The sequence below is a fragment of the Dama dama genome, chromosome 5, assembly GCF_033118175.1.
Source record: "Dama dama isolate Ldn47 chromosome 5, ASM3311817v1, whole genome shotgun sequence".
Taxonomy (NCBI): domain Eukaryota; kingdom Metazoa; phylum Chordata; class Mammalia; order Artiodactyla; family Cervidae; genus Dama; species Dama dama.
The window spans coordinates 103248713-103267082 of NC_083685.1; the positions used below are offsets into that span (position 1 = coordinate 103248713).

The following is an 18370-nucleotide window of genomic DNA, read 5'->3' on the forward strand; positions in this document are numbered from 1 at the left end:
TAGTAGGATCCAGGCTCCTTGGAAACTCTTGCTGTGATGGGAACATGTGGATAAATTAGGGCCAGAACCATACAAACCAGAGTGGGTCTTAACTGGTGATGGTGGAAGGTGTATTCTAGAACCAGTTGACCTTGGGGACCTCTTCCAGAAGCCTGGCCCCCAGCCTCCCACTTCTCTCCCCCTGTGTCCCGCCTCAGCCGTAAGAGCAGAATCCAGGTGGCATTAAGATGGCCCTAGAGTAGGTACAGCACTCCGAGATGTCATCAGAGATGTTAACTCTCTTTATATAAATGTAATAATAGTACATAGGTATCTCATAATGATAGTCACAATTCTGAGAAGTGGAGGGTCTTAACCCAAGTGACACTGACACCTGAATTCCAGAGTGTTTAGAAATCTGTGCATGTTTTTGGTTCCCTCTTTTGTGTAACCACAGCTGGCACTTTGGAGCAGAGGCCAGGAAGGTTAAATGCCCTTGGCAATGGAGAACTGTCCCAGCAAAATGCTGATATCAATGTCACCCTCATTGAGAAATTCTGACTCAAAACTGAATATTGGCTTAATGAAAAATTGTGATAAAGCTTTATAGAGGAATTGGCCATTGGAGGTGGAGAAATGTATGTATACAGAAAGGAGGTAGGAGAAACAGTGCAGCTGCCCAAGTACAGTACCCCTGAGGCTAAAAAGAGGGGGCCCGAAAACTTACAAACATCAGAAAATGAGATGTCCATAAGGAACTTTGAAAAGCTCTGACTCATTCCTTAAAATATAGAAAGCTACATAGGTGTGCATATGCCCAGAGGAGACCTGAAAAAACAATCTCTCACTTCTGGCTGACTTTGAGGAAGCAGGAAACGAAGGCCAAGGCAGAGTTGTAAACTGTCTACCAGAGCATTGAAAGCCAGCCCGACACACACAGGAGTCCTTCTGCAGAAGCGAGGGGACCTATCGGGTCAAGGCACTTGAAGAAATCTCTGTCCAATCGTGAGTTGACCACCAAAGGAAGTAGAGACTTCAGTTGCCACACATGACAAAGAATATGGACATCACATCCTAGTCCCGGATGTGAAAATCAGCATACAGAAGGTGATGGAGGAAAGATGGAGGAGGAGCTTGTGTTCTTAGTCACATCTTTGAACAGCACAACCAACCCCAGCAACAGCTCCCTCTGGATTTCTTGTCCAATAACCGCACAAATGTTTCCACTGGGCATTGGGCATGTGTTCTGGAACTCTTGGTAAAGCATGCCACAGAATTCAGAGCTACACAGTTATTGGTTCAGGGGGATCTTAGTTCTTGGCTCATCCGTTGAGACAGAACCCGATGGGACAGGACGACAGCTGGACCCCATAGCCTAGTCTCCAGGGCAGGGCCAGCTTTCCCTGCAGAACTGTGAACACTGCTTCACATCTCTGAACCTGTTTCCTCAATGATGAAATCATGAAATGAGAAAGCTGAATTCAGTGACCTCTAACTTCATTTCCCTCTCTAACCTCCTGTCAATCAGAGTCCAGAAGTCCTAACTCTGCACTGGCCACAGAGGCAGTGGGCAGCTAGCCCCTGCTCCAGACTCAGCTCAGCTCCGGCTCCGTTCCTCCTGGTGTCAGAGGTGACAGCTTGGATTATAGGGAAATATGAAAAAGCTATGAAAGGAGAATCGCCACCCCCTTTCGAATAAAGGTTGTCCAGGGTGGAAAAGTAAAACTGGCCCTCCAGCAGCTCAGGATGGAATCTGGTGACCACAGCCAGGTCTGTTACCTGTTGTTGATGTGTTGTTTTCACCCATGGCAAAAATGACAGGGGCTCATATTACAAATTTAAACTCATAGACATGTTTAAGATGGGAAAAGTGCTCCTGCCAAACTCCCTAATCCTACACCCCCCCATTGGGGTGCACAGTTGTTGTTTTTTTGGGGGTGCACAGTTTTGAATACTGTTCCAGACATGTTTCTGTGCTTGTACAAACATGGAGCCATATATTATAGAATCAAAGATGTCAGTGATGACATATCCTGTGAAAAAGGCACGCAACCTGGAATTAGTGAATTGGGGCATATGTGTGTGTGTGTGCATATACACATATTTTTGTTTTAAGTAAAAGTAGACTTACCCCAGGCTTCCCTGGTGGTTCAGTGGTAAAGAATCTGCCTGCCAATTCAGGAGATGTGGGTTCAATCCCTGGGTCAGGAAGATCCCCTGAAGTAGGAAATGGCAACCCACTCCAGTATTCTTGCCTGGGAAATTCCATGGACAGAGGAGCCTGGCAGGCTACAGTCTATGGTGTCACAAAAGAGTTGGGGACATGACTTAGTAACTAAACAACAGACTTACCCCACCCACCCAGATGGTCAAGAAACCTTTTTCTAACAACTATCTCATGGACCTCTTTCGAAGAGCACATTCATCCGTCTTTCTCAAAGCTGCCCAGTATTCCATACTAGTGGACACACAGTTTAGTTTTTATCACTCTTCTATTAATGGAAATTCCTACTTTATTCCCATTATTTTTGCTGTTACTCTTGCTGCTAGCTCTTCCTGAATATTCATGAGTACTTTCTGGGCTAAATTTCCAGAAGTGGGAACACTGTATTAAATTACATATTTAACATTTAATGTTAACATTTAACACACTAACATCACCAAATCACTTTCCAGAAAGATACTGTTTATCCATCCTTCAGCAACAGTACATGAGAACATCCACTTTTGCATAATTGTGCCAAACCTGAATGTTATCAACATTTTTTGCTTTTCCCTATTGGGTAAGTAAATGTTGGTATCACCATTGCTTTATTTCACATGACTTTCTGCTGAAAGCAAGCTTCCCTTCATTCTCACTAATATTTTGCATTTTTTCCCAAGTGTTGGCTATGAATCCTTCCTTTGTTGGGATTGTTTGTTTTCTCTAATTTTAGGAGCTCTTTGTGTTACAGTTATTACCGAATGTTGGGTATTGCTGGTGATGTACTGAGGATATTTTTCTCAGCCTGTTCTCACCCCCTGGTCTGTCTTTAATCTCTTAATTTTGTTTACAGTGTCTTCTGTTGAACAGAAGCTTTTCATATTATGTGGTGAAGTAGGCCAGTCTCTGAACTGGGTGTTGTTTCTCCCTCGGGGAGGAAGGATCCAACCTGCCCCCCGTCCCGACACAGTGGCCGGGTGCCTACCACGCGGCGTCCTCTTCCCTGAGCTCAGGGCGTGGGCAGCCACCCTGAGCCGCAGCACCTCTGGACTCCACTCTGATGCAGGAATCACCGCTCTCTCCCCAGCTGATGCCATACTTCCGAAAAGCGCTGACTTGACGGTGTCTTGGTATAGATCTTCCTTTGTTGTTCAGAATTTTCTTGGCCTCCTTGGCTCAGTGGGTCAGACTGGGGTTCCCATCAAGCACTGCAGGGCCCCGGCCGAGTGGCACAGACGCTCAGGTGAGCATATGGAGCTCAGCAGACCCTATTTTCTCTGAAGGGAAGAGTCAGGCCATTTTAACAACAGCTCTGAGGTCCAGCATGGAGGCTGGAGTCAGGGAGAGCCCACAAGCTGGGCCTGCTGTTGTGACATCTGCTTGCTGCTTAGAGGTGGCCCTGCCCACTGCAGCTACCACCCTGGTGACCCAGGTGTCTCCAGGGAGCCCCCGGGTGCTCAGCACCTGAGTCACTGCCCATCCCATTCCTCCTCCCTCTGGGCGCCGCGATCCGGAGCCAGATTGTGGTCCAACGTACAGCCCAGAGATCACAGGGCAGCCTCGTTTCCCCCACGTCGACTTCCTTCTTGAGCCATTCTAACCACAGCTAAGCGCACGCACTTCTGTGGCATTAAGTGCATCCGCATCGTGGTGCAGCTGTCACCACCATCCGCCTCCAGAGTGGCTTCATCCTGCAAACCTGAAACTCGCAACCTGTTAAATAACGGCCCCTCCCCCTCCACCAGCCCTGAGAACCACGGCCCCACTCTGCATGGACCTGACGACTCCAGGGACCTTGTGGAAGCAGAATCATACAGTACTTGTCCTTTTGTGACAGGTCAGTTCATGCAGCACGGTGTCTACCTGGCTCATCCATATTGTTCACGTATCAAGGTTTCCTCCCTTTTTAAGGCTGGATGCTCCTCACTGTGTGGAAAGACCTCCTGCCTGCGGTACTGGTGCTGCTGGACCAGGGGCGGGGGCACAACACAGCGGCTGCTGAAACAGGATGGAAGGAGGTGCGGAAATGATTCTCGGCCTCCTGCACAGGAAAAGGGCAGAGATCCACATGTCCGCGTGTATCTTCCTTGGGGTGCAGGGCAGGCCGGGGTCGTCTTGGGATCTGCCCCAGGCCCCTGGGCCCTCCTAGGGTCCACCCCTCTGACTCCTCCAGGAGGTGCTCCCGACTCTCAGGGTCTGGCTGGAGTCCACCTCGTGTTCCCACGGTTGTCCCCCATCAGCTGAATATCCCCTCATCTGACCCCAGAGTCCACCTCCTCCTGACCCCACATCTCTACCAGGTCTTGAACTTGTGGTGTCACCAGAAAACACTGCAAATCCTCGCCTCTTCTCTGAACGTCCATTGCCCTCCAGCTGGCAGGGCCCCAGCCGTGTCCCCCGAGCTTCCTGAGGCTGCTTCCCCCAGACTCCCTGCAGAGGGGGCATATGTGGGGCTCAGGTCCAAGCTCCCCTCCTCCACAGCAGGGAGCCATTTCTCTCTGTGGTCACCTGCTCACCACCCCCTCCCCGGTGCTCAGCCCATTTCCAGGAAGCTTGTTAGTCCGTGTCCCCACCACCCCATCCCTGCCTTTTTCCCCCAGTGTCACCATTCCTGGCAGCTCCAACACTGCCTTTCTGTGAACCCCTCTGCCTGTCTCCCTGGCCCACATCCTGGCCCACACTCGCCCCTCCAGCTTCCTGAACCACCCTGGCCCTGTGGGCCTGCCTCGCAGTCACACACCAGCACCTGAATTGGCTTCAGGACGTCACCTTCAGCCGTGCACAGCCGCCTCCCAGTCCATTTCCTGTGCAAGACCCCCGCCCACACCTGACACTCAGCCCCTGGGCCCTCATCCAGCTGCACCAGCTGTGAAAACAAACATGTGTCCACCCAGGTTGGCAAATAGCCACTGCTCTGCCTCCGCACACAAGCGTCTGGAGCTTGTGCAGGATTTCACAGCCCACCCCCGACCCCAGCTCTGTGCACGGCCTTATGGACACCCAAGCCCTGCTGCCTGAGAGCCTGCTCCCCTCGCTGCCCCCTACTCCAGACTGATCCCACAAGCAGGAAAATGGGCCACATCCTTCCACTCTTCAGGGAGAAAACAGGATGACAGTGACATCCTTCCCTATTTCACATCACGTCCTGCAGCCTGTCCTGTGTCCCCTTCACAGCAGAGGTCTCGGCCTCCACTTCCTCCTATGTCCTGACTCCCACCTCCAGCCCATGGTCCCGCAGGCCCTGTCAACCCACACCACCTATGCTCGTCTCACCACAGCCAGGGTTTGTTCTCAGTGCTCACTCATCTTACTCAACCTCTCGGCAGTGTTTGTCCATCACTTTCTCCTTCCCCAAATGCTGGCTTCCAAGATGCCCTCGGCCTCCCCAGTGGCTACGTGTTAGAAGACCAGGAACCATCCTCTGGCAGGTGTCTTCTTTTCTCTTGGGCTTGGGACGACTTTGTTTTCTTGTCCACTCAACTTCTCTTCTTGGATGTTGAAGAGGCACCTGAGCCTGACTCTGACCCCACCTCCCTGGGTTCCCCCCCTACCACCCCCGCCAGCCTCCTCCAGCTCAGCCAGTGGCATCAGGGTTAGCAGATGCCCGGCTCACATGCCTGCCTGCTGTCATCCAAGATCCCTCTCCCACAGCAGGCTGGAGCACCTGTCAGCTCTGCTGGAAACCTCCTCCTCCCATCCATCTTCCCTGCTGTCATCCAGTCTGAGCTCCTACATACTCACCTGACCTCTTCGCCAGGCTTTATCATTTTATCTCTACTACACTCTTGTCCCACCACAGTCACATCTCTGCTGGACTTCCAAAGGGAATGTTTACGAGAGTAAGTCAGACCATCTTCCCAACCCTCCAGTTACCTCTGATCAGGCTGGGAGGTTCTCACCTCCCTCCCTCTTCTAGACAGTTGCTTCCATGTTCTGCTGCTCACATTGGCCCCCTGGTATGCCCCCAACACAAACGCACAGACACAGATACACACACATCTGCCCCCACCCACACACAACCAGCATGTTCTTGCCACAGGGCCTTTGCACAGGCTGCTCCCAGTCTGTCCACCCCCTCTCCCCGTTTTCATCAGGCTCCCTTTCATATCTTCCAGGTATTGGTTCAAACTCTGTCACCTCCTCACAGAGCCTTTCTCCAACTGCCCTTCCTAGAGCAGTACCTCCTCTCACCAGCCCACCTGACTCTCTCCCCACTCTACTTTTCTTCCTAGTGCATCAGAATGTGAGCTCCAGGGCTGAGTCTGTGTCATTCACAGTTGTATCCCCCAGCACTTGACATGGGAAAACCATGTGGAATATTTGCAGATGACTCTTAGGGTTGCTTTGATGCTAGGCTGAAAGCACTCAAGTCAAGAAAACAAACACCAGGCTGTAACTTACTCAGACACAAATGCAACCAGCTATCTCAAACGATAAGACTGTGTACTCGTGTGTGCTTAGTTATGTCCAACTCTTTGTGACCCCATGGACTGTAGCCCGCCAGGCTCCTCTGTCCATGGGATTCTCCAGGCAGGAATACTGGAGTGGATTGCCATTTCCTCCTTAGGGTATCTTCCCAACCCAGGGATAGAACCCGTGTCTCCTGCATCTTCTGCATTGGCAGGCAGATTCTTTACTACTGAGCCACTGGGGAAGCTTCCCAAGATTGTGTGAGAAGAAAATTTTTTAGAAGAAAATGCACTGCAGAAGAAAATGAGGAGTTCCTCCATCCCACGCAGTTTAACCCCAAATCTGTCTAGTTTATATATTTTTGAAAAGGGGGTCATAATGACTAAATAAGATCACTTACTGAAAAATGAAAAGTTAGTTCATTTTTAAAAGGAGAGAAATAGAACATGGTCATATCCCAGGGTCCACCACCCAGTGGACAGATCTGATGGGCATTTATGAACAAAGGAGGTGGAGTGGAGGCACAGGACTTAAATTCTAATGTAACATAGAAAAACAAACTTAAATCAATAGAGTGAACACAGAGCAGTTTGAGTTACTATTTATAAGCTGGGAGGTAACTAAACCATGAGCTTGTATTACCATGGAAAAAAGTAAATACCCTTTTGAAAAGCATATATCTCCATACACCACATGAACACCAAATCGAAACCCAAATGAACCAAGGATTTAAGACAGAAGAATGTTCTAGAAGAAAACCCTGGAGCACTCTTCCATAACACAGCTCCTTCATAACTCTGGAATGGGGAAGGGTTTTGATTTAAAATCCAAAGGCATAAAAGAAAAGATAAAAATAAAAAATCTCCTACATGGCAAAAACCAACAAATCATCATCAGTTCAGTTCAGTTCAGTCATTCAGTCATGTCCAACTTTTTGTGACCCCATGGATTGTAGCATGCCAGGCTTCCCTGTCAACCACCAACTCCCGGAGCTTGCTCAAACTCATGTCTATCAAATCAGTGATGCCATCCAGCCATCTCATCATCTGTCATCCCCTTCTTCTCCCGCCTTCAATCTTTCCCAGCATCAGGGTCTTTTCTAATAAGTCAGCTCTTCTCATCAGGTGGCCAAAGTATTGGAGTTTCAGCTTCAGCATCAGTCCTTTCAATGAATATTCAGGACTGATTTCCTTTAGGATGGACTGGTTTGATCTTCTTACAGTCCAAGGAACTCTCAAGAGTATTCTCCAACATCACAGTTCAAAAGCATCAATTCTTCAATGCTCAGCCTTCTTTATGATCCAACTCTCACATCCATATGTGACTACTGGAAAAACCATAGCTTTGACTAGACAGACCTTTGTTGGCAAAGTAATGTCTCTGCTTTTTAATATGCTGTCTAGTTTGGTCATAGCTTTTCTTCCAAGGAGCAAGTACCTTTTAATTTCATGGCTGCAGTCACCAACTGCAATGATTCTGGAGCCCAAAAAAACAGTCTCTCACTGTTTCCATTGTTTCCCCATCTATTTGCCATGAAGTGATGAGACCAGATGCTAGGATTTTAGTTTTCTAAATGTTGACTTTTAAGCCTACTTTTTCACTCTCCTCTTTTACTTTCAACAAAAGTCTCTTTAGTTCTTCACTTTCTGCCATAAGGGTGGTGTCATCTGCAAATCTGAGGTTATTGATATTTCTCCCAGCAATCTTGATTCCAGCTTGTGCTTCATCCAGCCCAGCGTTTCTCGTGATGTACTCTGCATATAAGTTAAATAAGCAGGGTGACAATATACAGCCTTGATGTACTCTTTTCCCAATTTGGAACCAGTCTGTTGTTCCATGTCCAGTTCTAACTGTTGCTTTTTGACCTGAATACAGATTTCTCAGGAGGCAGGTCAGGTGGCCTGGTATTCTCATCTCTTTAAGAGTTTTCCACAGTTTGTTGTGGTCCACACAGTCAAAGGCTTTGTCATAGTCAATAAAGCAGAAGTAGATGTTTTTCTGGAACTCTCTTGCTTTCTCTATGACGCAACAGATGTTGGCAATTTGATGTCTGGTTCCTCTGCCTTTTCTAAATCCAGCTTATACATCTGGAAGTTCACGGTTCACATAATATTGAAGCCTGGCTTGGAGAATTTTGAGCATTACTTTGCTAGCGTGTGTGATGAGTGCAATTGTGCAGTAGTTTGAACATTCTTTGGCATTGCTTCTCTTTGGGATTGGAATGAAAACTGACCTTTTCCAGTTCTGTGGCTACTGCTGAGTTTTGACAATCACCAGATGGTCAATACCGAAATCAGACTGATTATATTCTTTGCAGCTGAAGATGGAGAAGCTCTATACAGTCAGCAAAAACAAGACCGGGAGCTGACTGGCTCAGATCATGAACTCCTTATTGCAAAATTCAGACTTAAATTGAAGAAAGCAGGGAAAACCACTAGACCATTCAGGTATGACCTAAATCAAATCCCTTACGATTATACAGTGAAAGGGACAAAGAGATTCAAGGGATTAGATCTTATAGACAGAATGCCTTAAGAACTATCGACAGAGGTTTGTGACTTGGTACAGGAGGCAGTGATCAAGACCATCTCCAAGAAAAAGGAATGCAAAAAGACAAAATGGTTGTCTGAGGAAGGCTTACAATTAGCTGAGAAAAGAAGAGAAGCAAAAGGCAAAGAAGAAAAGGAAAGATATATGCATCTGAATGCAGAATTCCAAAGAATAGCAAGGAGAGATAAGAAAGCCTTCCTCAGTGATCAATGCAAATAGAGGAAAACAATAGCATGGGAAAGACTAGAAATCTCTTCAAGAAAAGTAAGAGATACCAAGGGAACATTTCATGCAAGGATGGGCACCATAAAGAACAGAAATGGTATGGACCTAACAGAAGCAGAAGATATTAAGAAGAGGTGGCAAGAATACACAGAAGAACTGTACGAAAAAGATCTTCACGACCCAGATAACCACAGTGGTGTGATCACTCACCTAGAGCCAGACATCCTGGAATGCAAAGTCAAGTGGGCCTTAGGAAGCATCACTACGAACAAAGCTAATGGAGGTGATGGAATTCTAGTTGAGCTATTTCAAATACTAAAAGATGATGCTGTGAAAGTGCTGCACTCCGTATGCCAGGAAATTTGAAAAACAAACCATCATAAACAAAGACAAACAGCCAGCTGGGGAAAATATTTGCATCTCGAATCATCTCTCTAACTCACAAAAAGCTCTAAAATGTGATTTCTAAACACTGAGTAAGAAAAAAATGGGCAAAGGATTCGAAAAGACTAGTCACAGGGAAAGGAACATAAATAGGATTCTTAGGCATATTTAGCCTCATTCACAACAAATGCACATTAACACTAGTTCAGATGCTGCTTCTCACCTATTAGGATCAGCAAAAATCCAAAGGTCTGACAACACGTTCTGTGGGCCGAGCTGTGATGATGAGAAAAGCCAGCACTGCTCCCACGGGGGGCAAATTGGCAGTTTCCACCCAGATCACAAAGCAGGCACCCTTTGACCTGGAGACTTATGTGGATGAACCCAGTTATGCATGTGCACATTTAAATTTACAGCACTGTTATAACTGCAAAACACTGACTGACACCCCCACGTTCATCCTCATGGGGCAACCCTGTGCCCCAGTTCACCTAGGACAGTTCATAGCTTTGCTCCAGTATAATTACTAACAGACACCACACTCTCACTCTTGAAAGGGTCCTGGTTTGTATGACAGATCATCCGGCCACACACACCCTTCCCAGGGGAGTAGATACATAATTTATGCTGCACCCACTCAGTGGAACACCAGGCTGCAGGAACAAGAAGTGAGAATCCTGTCTTTGTATTGACAGGAAAATGTCTCCATGATGCATCAGTAAGGGGAAAGACAACAGACAAAGCAAAATGGAAGGACAAGATGCAGATGTGCACAGCCTGCCACCTTCCAGGTTAAAGAAGTGAGACCCCATGATGCTCACAGTTGCTTGTATAAGACGCTCTGGAGACAGAAACATATACAAGATAACTGGTGACACGGTTGCCAGTGAGCTTGTGTGAGGGGAGGGGAGGAGAGGGATGACTAAGTGGACAAGGGACTTTTCACTGTATCTCTCTTCATAATTGTTAAATTTTTAAGCCAAGTAAAAGTAAGGTTTTGAATTTATTCAAGAAATTAAACTTTAAGATGTAAAAGTATATACATTGTCACAGAACTGTCTAGGTTCCTTCACAATGTTGATTCTTCTCTTTCCTGGTTTTCAGTGAGCTCCACTGGTGTTCACCTAAAAAGACTACATTTCCTGGTCTCCGCTGAAGCTAGGTGGGCTTCCCTGGTGGCTAAGACAGTGAAGAATCTGCCAGCAATGCAGGAGACCCAAGTTTGATCCCTGGTTGGGGAAGATCCCCTGGAGAAGGAAATGGCAACCCACCCCAGTATGCTTGCCTGGAGAAGCCCATGGACAGAGGAGCCTGGTGAGCTACACAGTCCATGGGGTCACAAAGAGTTGGACATGATTGAGCAACTAACTTTCACTTTCATTGAAGCTAGGTACAGCCGTGTGACTAAATTGTGCTCAATGAAATAAAAGTGAACGTGTTAAATGGATCTTCTAGGAAGATTTAAAAAGGACAGGGCACTCTTCCTCTATGCTGCCACCTGGTATGCGGTTGCAATGACTGGAACTCTGGCAGCCATCTTAGTTCATGAGGACAAACTGCAGTCCCTTGGGAAATGTCAGAGTGGAAAGGGGTCTGAATCCCTGAGGATTTGAGGGCTCTAACATACCATTGTTGGGTTTTCTACCTCTGGACTTCTCTTTTTGGTGAGAAATAAGTTTCTTATCTAAGACAGTATTGCTGGAGTCTCTATTCCTTGAAGTTTAGCCCAATCCTAAGTGATCTGATAAAATACTGAATGGAGGTTAATTCTGGTAACCCATTTTTGGTGTGATGCCAAGAACTTTGTCTTTGTACTTTTTGGTATTCTTTGGACAGAACATGTATTTTAGTAACAATTGTCACTTTAGAACAATGACATTTACAACTAATCACAGGAAACGCATCTTCCGGCTTCTGGTTTCATGGTCAGAGAATTTCATTTTGAAAGGAGGGAAGGCTGCTGCTGAGGTGCCATCTCCCACATCACTCACAGTGGCCCCTCCCAGCAGCAGAGACCCCACAGCATCTCTGCTCTCCCAAGGCAGGCTTAAGGAAGAGGCCCGTTGCTTTAAACTGTAAACAAATCAGAGAAGATGCCTGGGGCCAGGTCTGGTCCGGATCTGCCAAATCCCCAGGCTCCACGCGTCTGCTCTCAGCTGGGAGACAGGTTTCCATTGTCTGAGGCAGGGGAGGAATCCTCCATGGCCTGGGGACACGGACAATGAGATGCTGTGGGTTCTGGCTGACTCAACCTGGAGGATGCAAAGGCCAGCAAATGTTCTTGGAATCCAGCCTGGCTCCCCACCCCACCCTGTGCAAACAGCTTCAGAGCCGAACCTGTCCAGAAATGAATCAAAAGGGGCTCCAAGCAGGTTGGTTACCACTGTGCTCCCTGGTTTTCTCTTCCCAGATACTTGGAAGTTATACAATTTGTGACTCACCTTTCTGGCCAGTTTTGTACTTCTCCAGCTAGACTCATGCCCCGAGGGTCAGGCATGCCTATGGGTTCTCCACGCCAGGGGATGTAGCTCTATGAGGAGGTGATGAATCTTCCCAACGTTCTGATACTACTCAGACATTTTTTAGGGGAAAAGTCAACATTTTTATACGACCTGTTAGAAAGGGAATGTAGAATTCTCAACATTTTAAAAACTTCAAATACAAAATTTAGGCCCTCAAAATAAAAGAATTCTAAAAAGTCACAGTGCACAGCTTCAAGCCTATCCTGAGACCCTGAGGGGCCATTTGGGTGTGCTGGTCTATAGGGGGTAAGGTCTAAAACCCTGGCTTCCAGGACTGCAAGCTCAGGCTGAAAACGTCCCTGGCCCCATACACATCTGATCTTGTTGGCTCTGCCCTGGGAAGCCACGCGCTTAGTGGCAGGAGGAACAGAGGCACTGGGGAAGGTGCCCACAGCTGGCCGAGGCCCTGCGGCCTTCAATGCAGCACAGAGCCACTGACCACAGGCACAGGCACAAGTACCAATGGGGCACGGGCTGTGGGTCAGGCCCCGCCAGGCAGCTCATGCCTCAGACCCAACTCAGTATGCCCGGGCCAAGCTTCATCCACAGAGGGGTCCAGGCCCATAAATCAGGAACCTCCCCGCTGGACCCCAAACCATGGAAGGGGTCAATTAGCCACGGCTGTGACACTGGCCATCCACCAAATGTCCATGTGCCCGTGTGTGCACACACACACATGTACACAGGCTGAACAGCTAGGACAATGGAGGGTCATCACACGGGGACCCTGGTGTCTTCTGGGTACAGTTGCCTGGCACCTGACTGCCCAGAGGAAGCGGGTGGTGGCTGCCATCCTGGCTCAGGGTCTGCTCCACTTACATCAGAGGCTGTGCTATTCTGGGAAGAGGGAGGGAAAGGCCAGAACCTGCCGGGGTGGCAAGTCAGGAGGGGGCTTCCCTGGAAGGAGGAAGAAGCGATGAGGCTCCTCCTGTGTCCTCTCTCCTCTCCTGTGGGCTGGGCTGGTCCCCAGACATCCGTGAACAGTGGCCTCCAAGCGGCGCCTGAAGACCACACATCACCTGATGAATCGCTCGCATGGCATCTTGGTGTCAGAACACTGCAGCAGCCCCTGTCCGTTCATGTTCACCCTGCTCCCACGATCTTGGTATGACCCCCTCCTGCTTGCTCCCCATCCCTGGCGGGCCCGTCTGTGCAGCCTACAGCATCCTGTGTGGCCCTGGAGGGCGGGCTCCACAAGGGGGCCACGCAGGGAAGGAGGCTGAGGGGCATCAGGGCCCAGACCTCTCCGGTGACTCACGGCAGCTGCAGTGGAGACCATGCCCAGTGAGGAACAGGGGCCTGGAGGTGCCGGTTTGCAATGGACTGAATGGAAGTCTGGCATTTTGAGAAAACAGTAACAATAAATGTCGCTGGGACAAATTCACAATCAGACAGAAACAAAATATATTTATTAGAAATATTACAGAGTCATACATCACACTCGGTCATGTCCACATTTTCACATGTATCTGTCCAGTCTGGACCATGCTTGGCACTTTGCACTCCTTGCAGAAACGAGGCTGCATTCATCCACTGCACTCAGCTCGTGCGGTTATAGTCAGAGAGCTGCTCAGGACGGCGTGGGCCCAGCCAAACTTTAACTTGGCCAGAAAAGTGGAACCTGCCACGAAGCTGGGGCCACGATATTAAATATCCTTTATAAAAGGGCTTCTGAGTTATGTCCATTGCTGCATGTCACTATCACTTCCTCTCAAATGGCTCTCGGGCTCTGGGCTGGGGACGACTGGGGCTGGATGTGCAAAGGAGCTTGTATCTGATGATCGAGTCCTCCATCCCAGGCAGGGCACAGAGAGGGGCCTGTCCCCTTGGTGGGGACGGCAGGAGGCTGGGAAAGCAGCCCACCATTCTGGGGCTGAGACCCATAGACACCGTGACACCAGGTGTGGGTCCCTTGGGGTCCTTGGGTGGTCTCAACAAAAGCTATAGAACAATAGCTGAGTGAAGAGTGAAAACCAAAGACCACTGTCCTTTCTGAAGCAGGGAAGGATGGCCAGGAGAGGTATAGGTCCCTCCCCCCCCACCAACTCCCCAGATGGCCAGCCCCATGGACAGGGGCCATGGCGCCACCATCAGCCAGGAAACAATTCAGCACACAAAGAGCCAAGGGCTTCTCTGTGTGTCTTAAAACGACTCCGCCCCTCTTGGGGATCTTGCATTTTGTGTCTCTCTTGCATATAAAAATAATGCATTTATTTTGGAAAAAGGATCTGCAGAACCATCAAATAATTTTAAATGACGAGGTGCTGGGTGGAGGAAGATGGGAAGAAACACAGATACAGTGGCCTGTGAAAACATCAGGACAGGGAACTAGGGAGGGTGGGGTGCGCTCACGGTAACCACCACGTGTTCTCAACTTTAAAAACATTCCACACTCACCCTGTGCTCTGAGCTCCTCAGTTAAAATCGGACTGAGGTGACCCCCCGCCCCTTCAGTACTGGAAGACCTGACCCCACACCAGGATGCCCAGGACCAGACCTGCCCTACACCGCCTGGTCCCTCGGGCAGGACACAGGCATGCTGTGCTCTAGCCTGCCCGCTGGGCAGCAAGGGGAACTGGGCAACCTCTCCAAGTTATAAAAATAAACTGCACGTGGCCCCCTCTCTTCTTTTTAACCTGAAGTGAGCCCCCCACTGAGAGACTGCCGCAGGAGCCGACCCCAGACCCTCTCAGGAACCACAGGGCACCAGGAGCAGCACCAGGCATCAGCAACCCCTCCTGCAGAGCCTGCAGTGAACCCAAAGTAAACACAGCCACCAATGGCTCAACCCCTCTCGGGTGTGACGTCCCCTTGTGGGCTGAGCAAGGCAGCAGCAGGGGGGCGAGGAGGAGGGAGACACCCAGGAGGAGACACCGGGTAACTTCCAGCAGACTGTCCAGGAAGGTGCCTCCACCTTCCACATGAAGACACCCCACGTGGTCACCATCACTGGACTCCCCTTCCAGTACTTCTTGGGGACTTTGAAAATACACGCAACATGATGCTGGTGGCCTTCCTGACATTCTGACCCCAGGCCGGGGCAGGCGAGGTGTGTGCTGTCAGGGAGCCCCCAGACGAGAGCCCCAGTGGGCCAACTCTGCAGCCTGAGGAGGACGGATGGACCCTGGGGGCGCCCAGTGTCTCCTCCAAGGCAACTGGGCGGGGGGCTGAGCTCACACCTCCCAGGACAGGGACCAAGAGGGCCCCGCTGTGCACAAGGGCCGCCTGCCCCTCAGGCTCGCAGGGTGTACTGGGCAGGGTGGGCAGCTCTGGGCTCAGCGAGTGTCAATGGACCTGGGTCAGAGGGCCCTGATGTCAGCAGCTGTGGGAGCCCCCTGGGCCAGGGGGCACCTCATTTGCCATGAAATGTGCATGTATTTGCCCAGGTGATGACCTGCACTCATGCCTGCATGACCTAGGGAGGGGCTGCTCTGGGAGAGGGGTGTGTATTCTGGGGGAAGGGCTGTTCTGGGGGGTGCTCTGCAGCCACGTGGGGCAACTGCACATGCTGGGGAAGCCAATGCCCTTCATCCGGTCGTACCCGAACCCTTCCTGCCTCGCTCAGGTCTTCTGTCCATGCAAATTTAAGAGGCCCGGGGAAGGACTAAGCCAAAGCCAGAGCTGAGATGTTGTCTGCCCAGCACCCCAAAAAGACACGTCTTCAGCCTGCTTGTGCAAAAGCAGGAGGACCCTGGCCAACACAGGCCCGTCCCTTCTGTCTGAGGGACTCTGTCAAGTTCTGCGTGTACAAGCATGTAGGTGTGGACAGGCGTGAATATGTGCAGGACACAAGGATCAGGTGAGGTCACAGAGGCTTTCTGTCCACTGCCAAGCACCAGTCCTGGTGTGACTGTGCCCCAGACACACCCCCTCCTGTCGCTCCCAGGGGCACCGAGCACACAGCCGGGGGGCTCCTCTCATCTCAGACGTTTGGTCTCCCACCCAGAGAATGAAGGAAGGGACAGGAGACCTAACGGTGCTGAAATCCTCTCCGGGAACCAAGTCTGTCCCCAGAAGGCAGGGCTCATGTGACTCAGAGCTGCTCGAGAGCAGACTTTGTCCTTTTGTGTCCTGCTGGGTGTTTCTGGAGGGGCTGGACTGGCAAGTGCAGAGTTTTTAGAAGGCAGAAGCCAGGATTCTTAGGAGAAAGATGATGGGTTTAGATGTTTGTCGTGAGATTCAGGGCAGCTCCAGTGAACACATCGCGAGGCTCCCGCAGGAGAAGGGGGCCCCTGGGAGCACGACCCCTGACTTACAGTCCGTATGTGTCAGGGTTCAGGGTGGGTGCAGTGGACCCAGCTGTTTCTTGTTTGTGTGTCGGACTCAGGTGGAACCTGCCTTGGAAATCCAGACAGTGGGCAGCCAACAGCACAGACCAGGTGCATCCAGGACACGCAGTGGGTGTGGGACACACAGGACCTAAGTCTCGAAGTACTTGTAGATCTGGGCCACATACTGCATCACGCTCTGCCAGTCAGGCCGGTCCGTGTACAGCAACTCACCGAGCTCCTATGAGAGAAGGCAGAGGTCAGCGGGTGCCACCGGACCTTCCCACCCGGCCGGCAAGTGCAGGCAACACCCAGCCAGTGCTAAAGGTGCTCAGTGGGAAAAAGAAAATCTTTTCCTTCCCGCTTATTCAGGAGATGCTGTGCTTTTAGGAACATCAGACATGATCTAGTGCCCCTCTCATATTTTAACAATGAGCATTAAAAAAAAGTTCTGAAAAAAGAAAAGTTCTGAACAAAAACTAAGAGTTACACATCATCCAGCAACCCCACTTCTGGGTACATATCTGGATAAAACTCTAATTCAAAAATACACATCACCCCAATGGTCTAGGCAGCACTAATCACAGTAGCCAAGATGAGGAAACAACCTCAACGTCCATCGACAGAGGAATGGATGAAGAAGAGGTGTTACAGACACACAATGGAGGATTACTCAGCCACTAAAAAGAATGAAATAATGCCATTTTCAGCAACATGGATGCAACTAGAGATTATTATACTAAATCAGACAGAGAAAGGCAAATAGCATACAATATCACTTATACGTGGAATCTAAAAAATGAAACAACCGAACTTATCTATAAAGCAGACTCACAGACATAGACAAGACTTGTGGTTGCCAAGGGGTGGGGGAGGAGAGGACTGGGAGTTTGGGATTAGCAGATGTAAACTATTACATACAGGATGGATAAACAACAAGGTCCTACTGTGCAGCACAGGGAACTATATTCAGTATCCTGGGATAAACAAAAACGGGAAAGAACATGGAAAAGAATGTCTATGTGTATAACTGAATCACTTTGTTGTACAGGAGAAACTAAAAGGACATTGTAAATCAGCTCTACTTCAATCAATAAAACAAAAGTTTTGAAAAGAGTCACTATGATTCCATTGTTGTGAAAGGATTCCCACTTCTCCCAGCTACACTTGAACGCACACCCATGTCCTCCCACGTTGTCACTGCGTACCCTGTGCTTTGTTACCGAACATGCTTCATACACGATTTCCCACACAGCTGTGATGTGCTGCATCATTTAGGGGATATACACTGTCCAGGAGAACAGCTGTCCCGTCCTAATAGCACAGTGTGTGACTGTGGTCACTTCTTCTTTGCAGTGAGCATCTGTGTGGTACTGTTTCTCCTATTTGTGCCACAAAAGCCCTGCACCAGCTGAAAGCTATTTGACCAGTGGGTCACCAGTGGTAAAAGGGTCACCAGCCCACGTTTTATTGTTTTCCCTCATTTCATCGGCCACAAGCAAGCACGGGCAGAGGCCAGGGACCGACGGCAGCAGGATGGTGCTCCGCCCACTGCTCAGCCAGGCTTTCCTGAAATTCGTATCACCACACTACTCAACAATTCACCTTGGGGCTGACTGCGGATTCTTCTGTGTTCATGAGAGAATAGTAGGGAAGGTCCTGGTGTGAAGTTGGAAGCAGAGACACAGTGGAAAAGCAAGCTGAGCTCAGAACATCTGTTCCTGGGCGGGGACAGAACTGGCTGAGGCCTGGAACCAGCCTTTAGCTTCTGTTTCAGCATCTAAATATATTTTACTGATTTTTCTCCCTGGTGAGACTGAGAAATCAGC

General features: G+C 49.5%; 1 protein-coding gene across 8 annotated transcripts in view; it reads right to left on the minus strand.

Moving 5' to 3' along the window:
- Positions 1-13653: 13653 nt before the first annotated feature.
- The window catches only part of SPECC1 (sperm antigen with calponin homology and coiled-coil domains 1), a 198288-nt gene continuing 193571 nt past the window's right edge, over positions 13654-18370 (minus strand). For all 8 annotated transcript variants that reach the window (XM_061143591.1, XM_061143587.1, XM_061143590.1 and 5 more), the window contains one exon: positions 13654-16782. In XM_061143591.1, the coding sequence (XP_060999574.1) occupies positions 16693-16782 (90 nt within the window). In that variant the 3' untranslated portion in view covers positions 13654-16692. The remainder of the gene's footprint in view (positions 16783-18370) is intronic.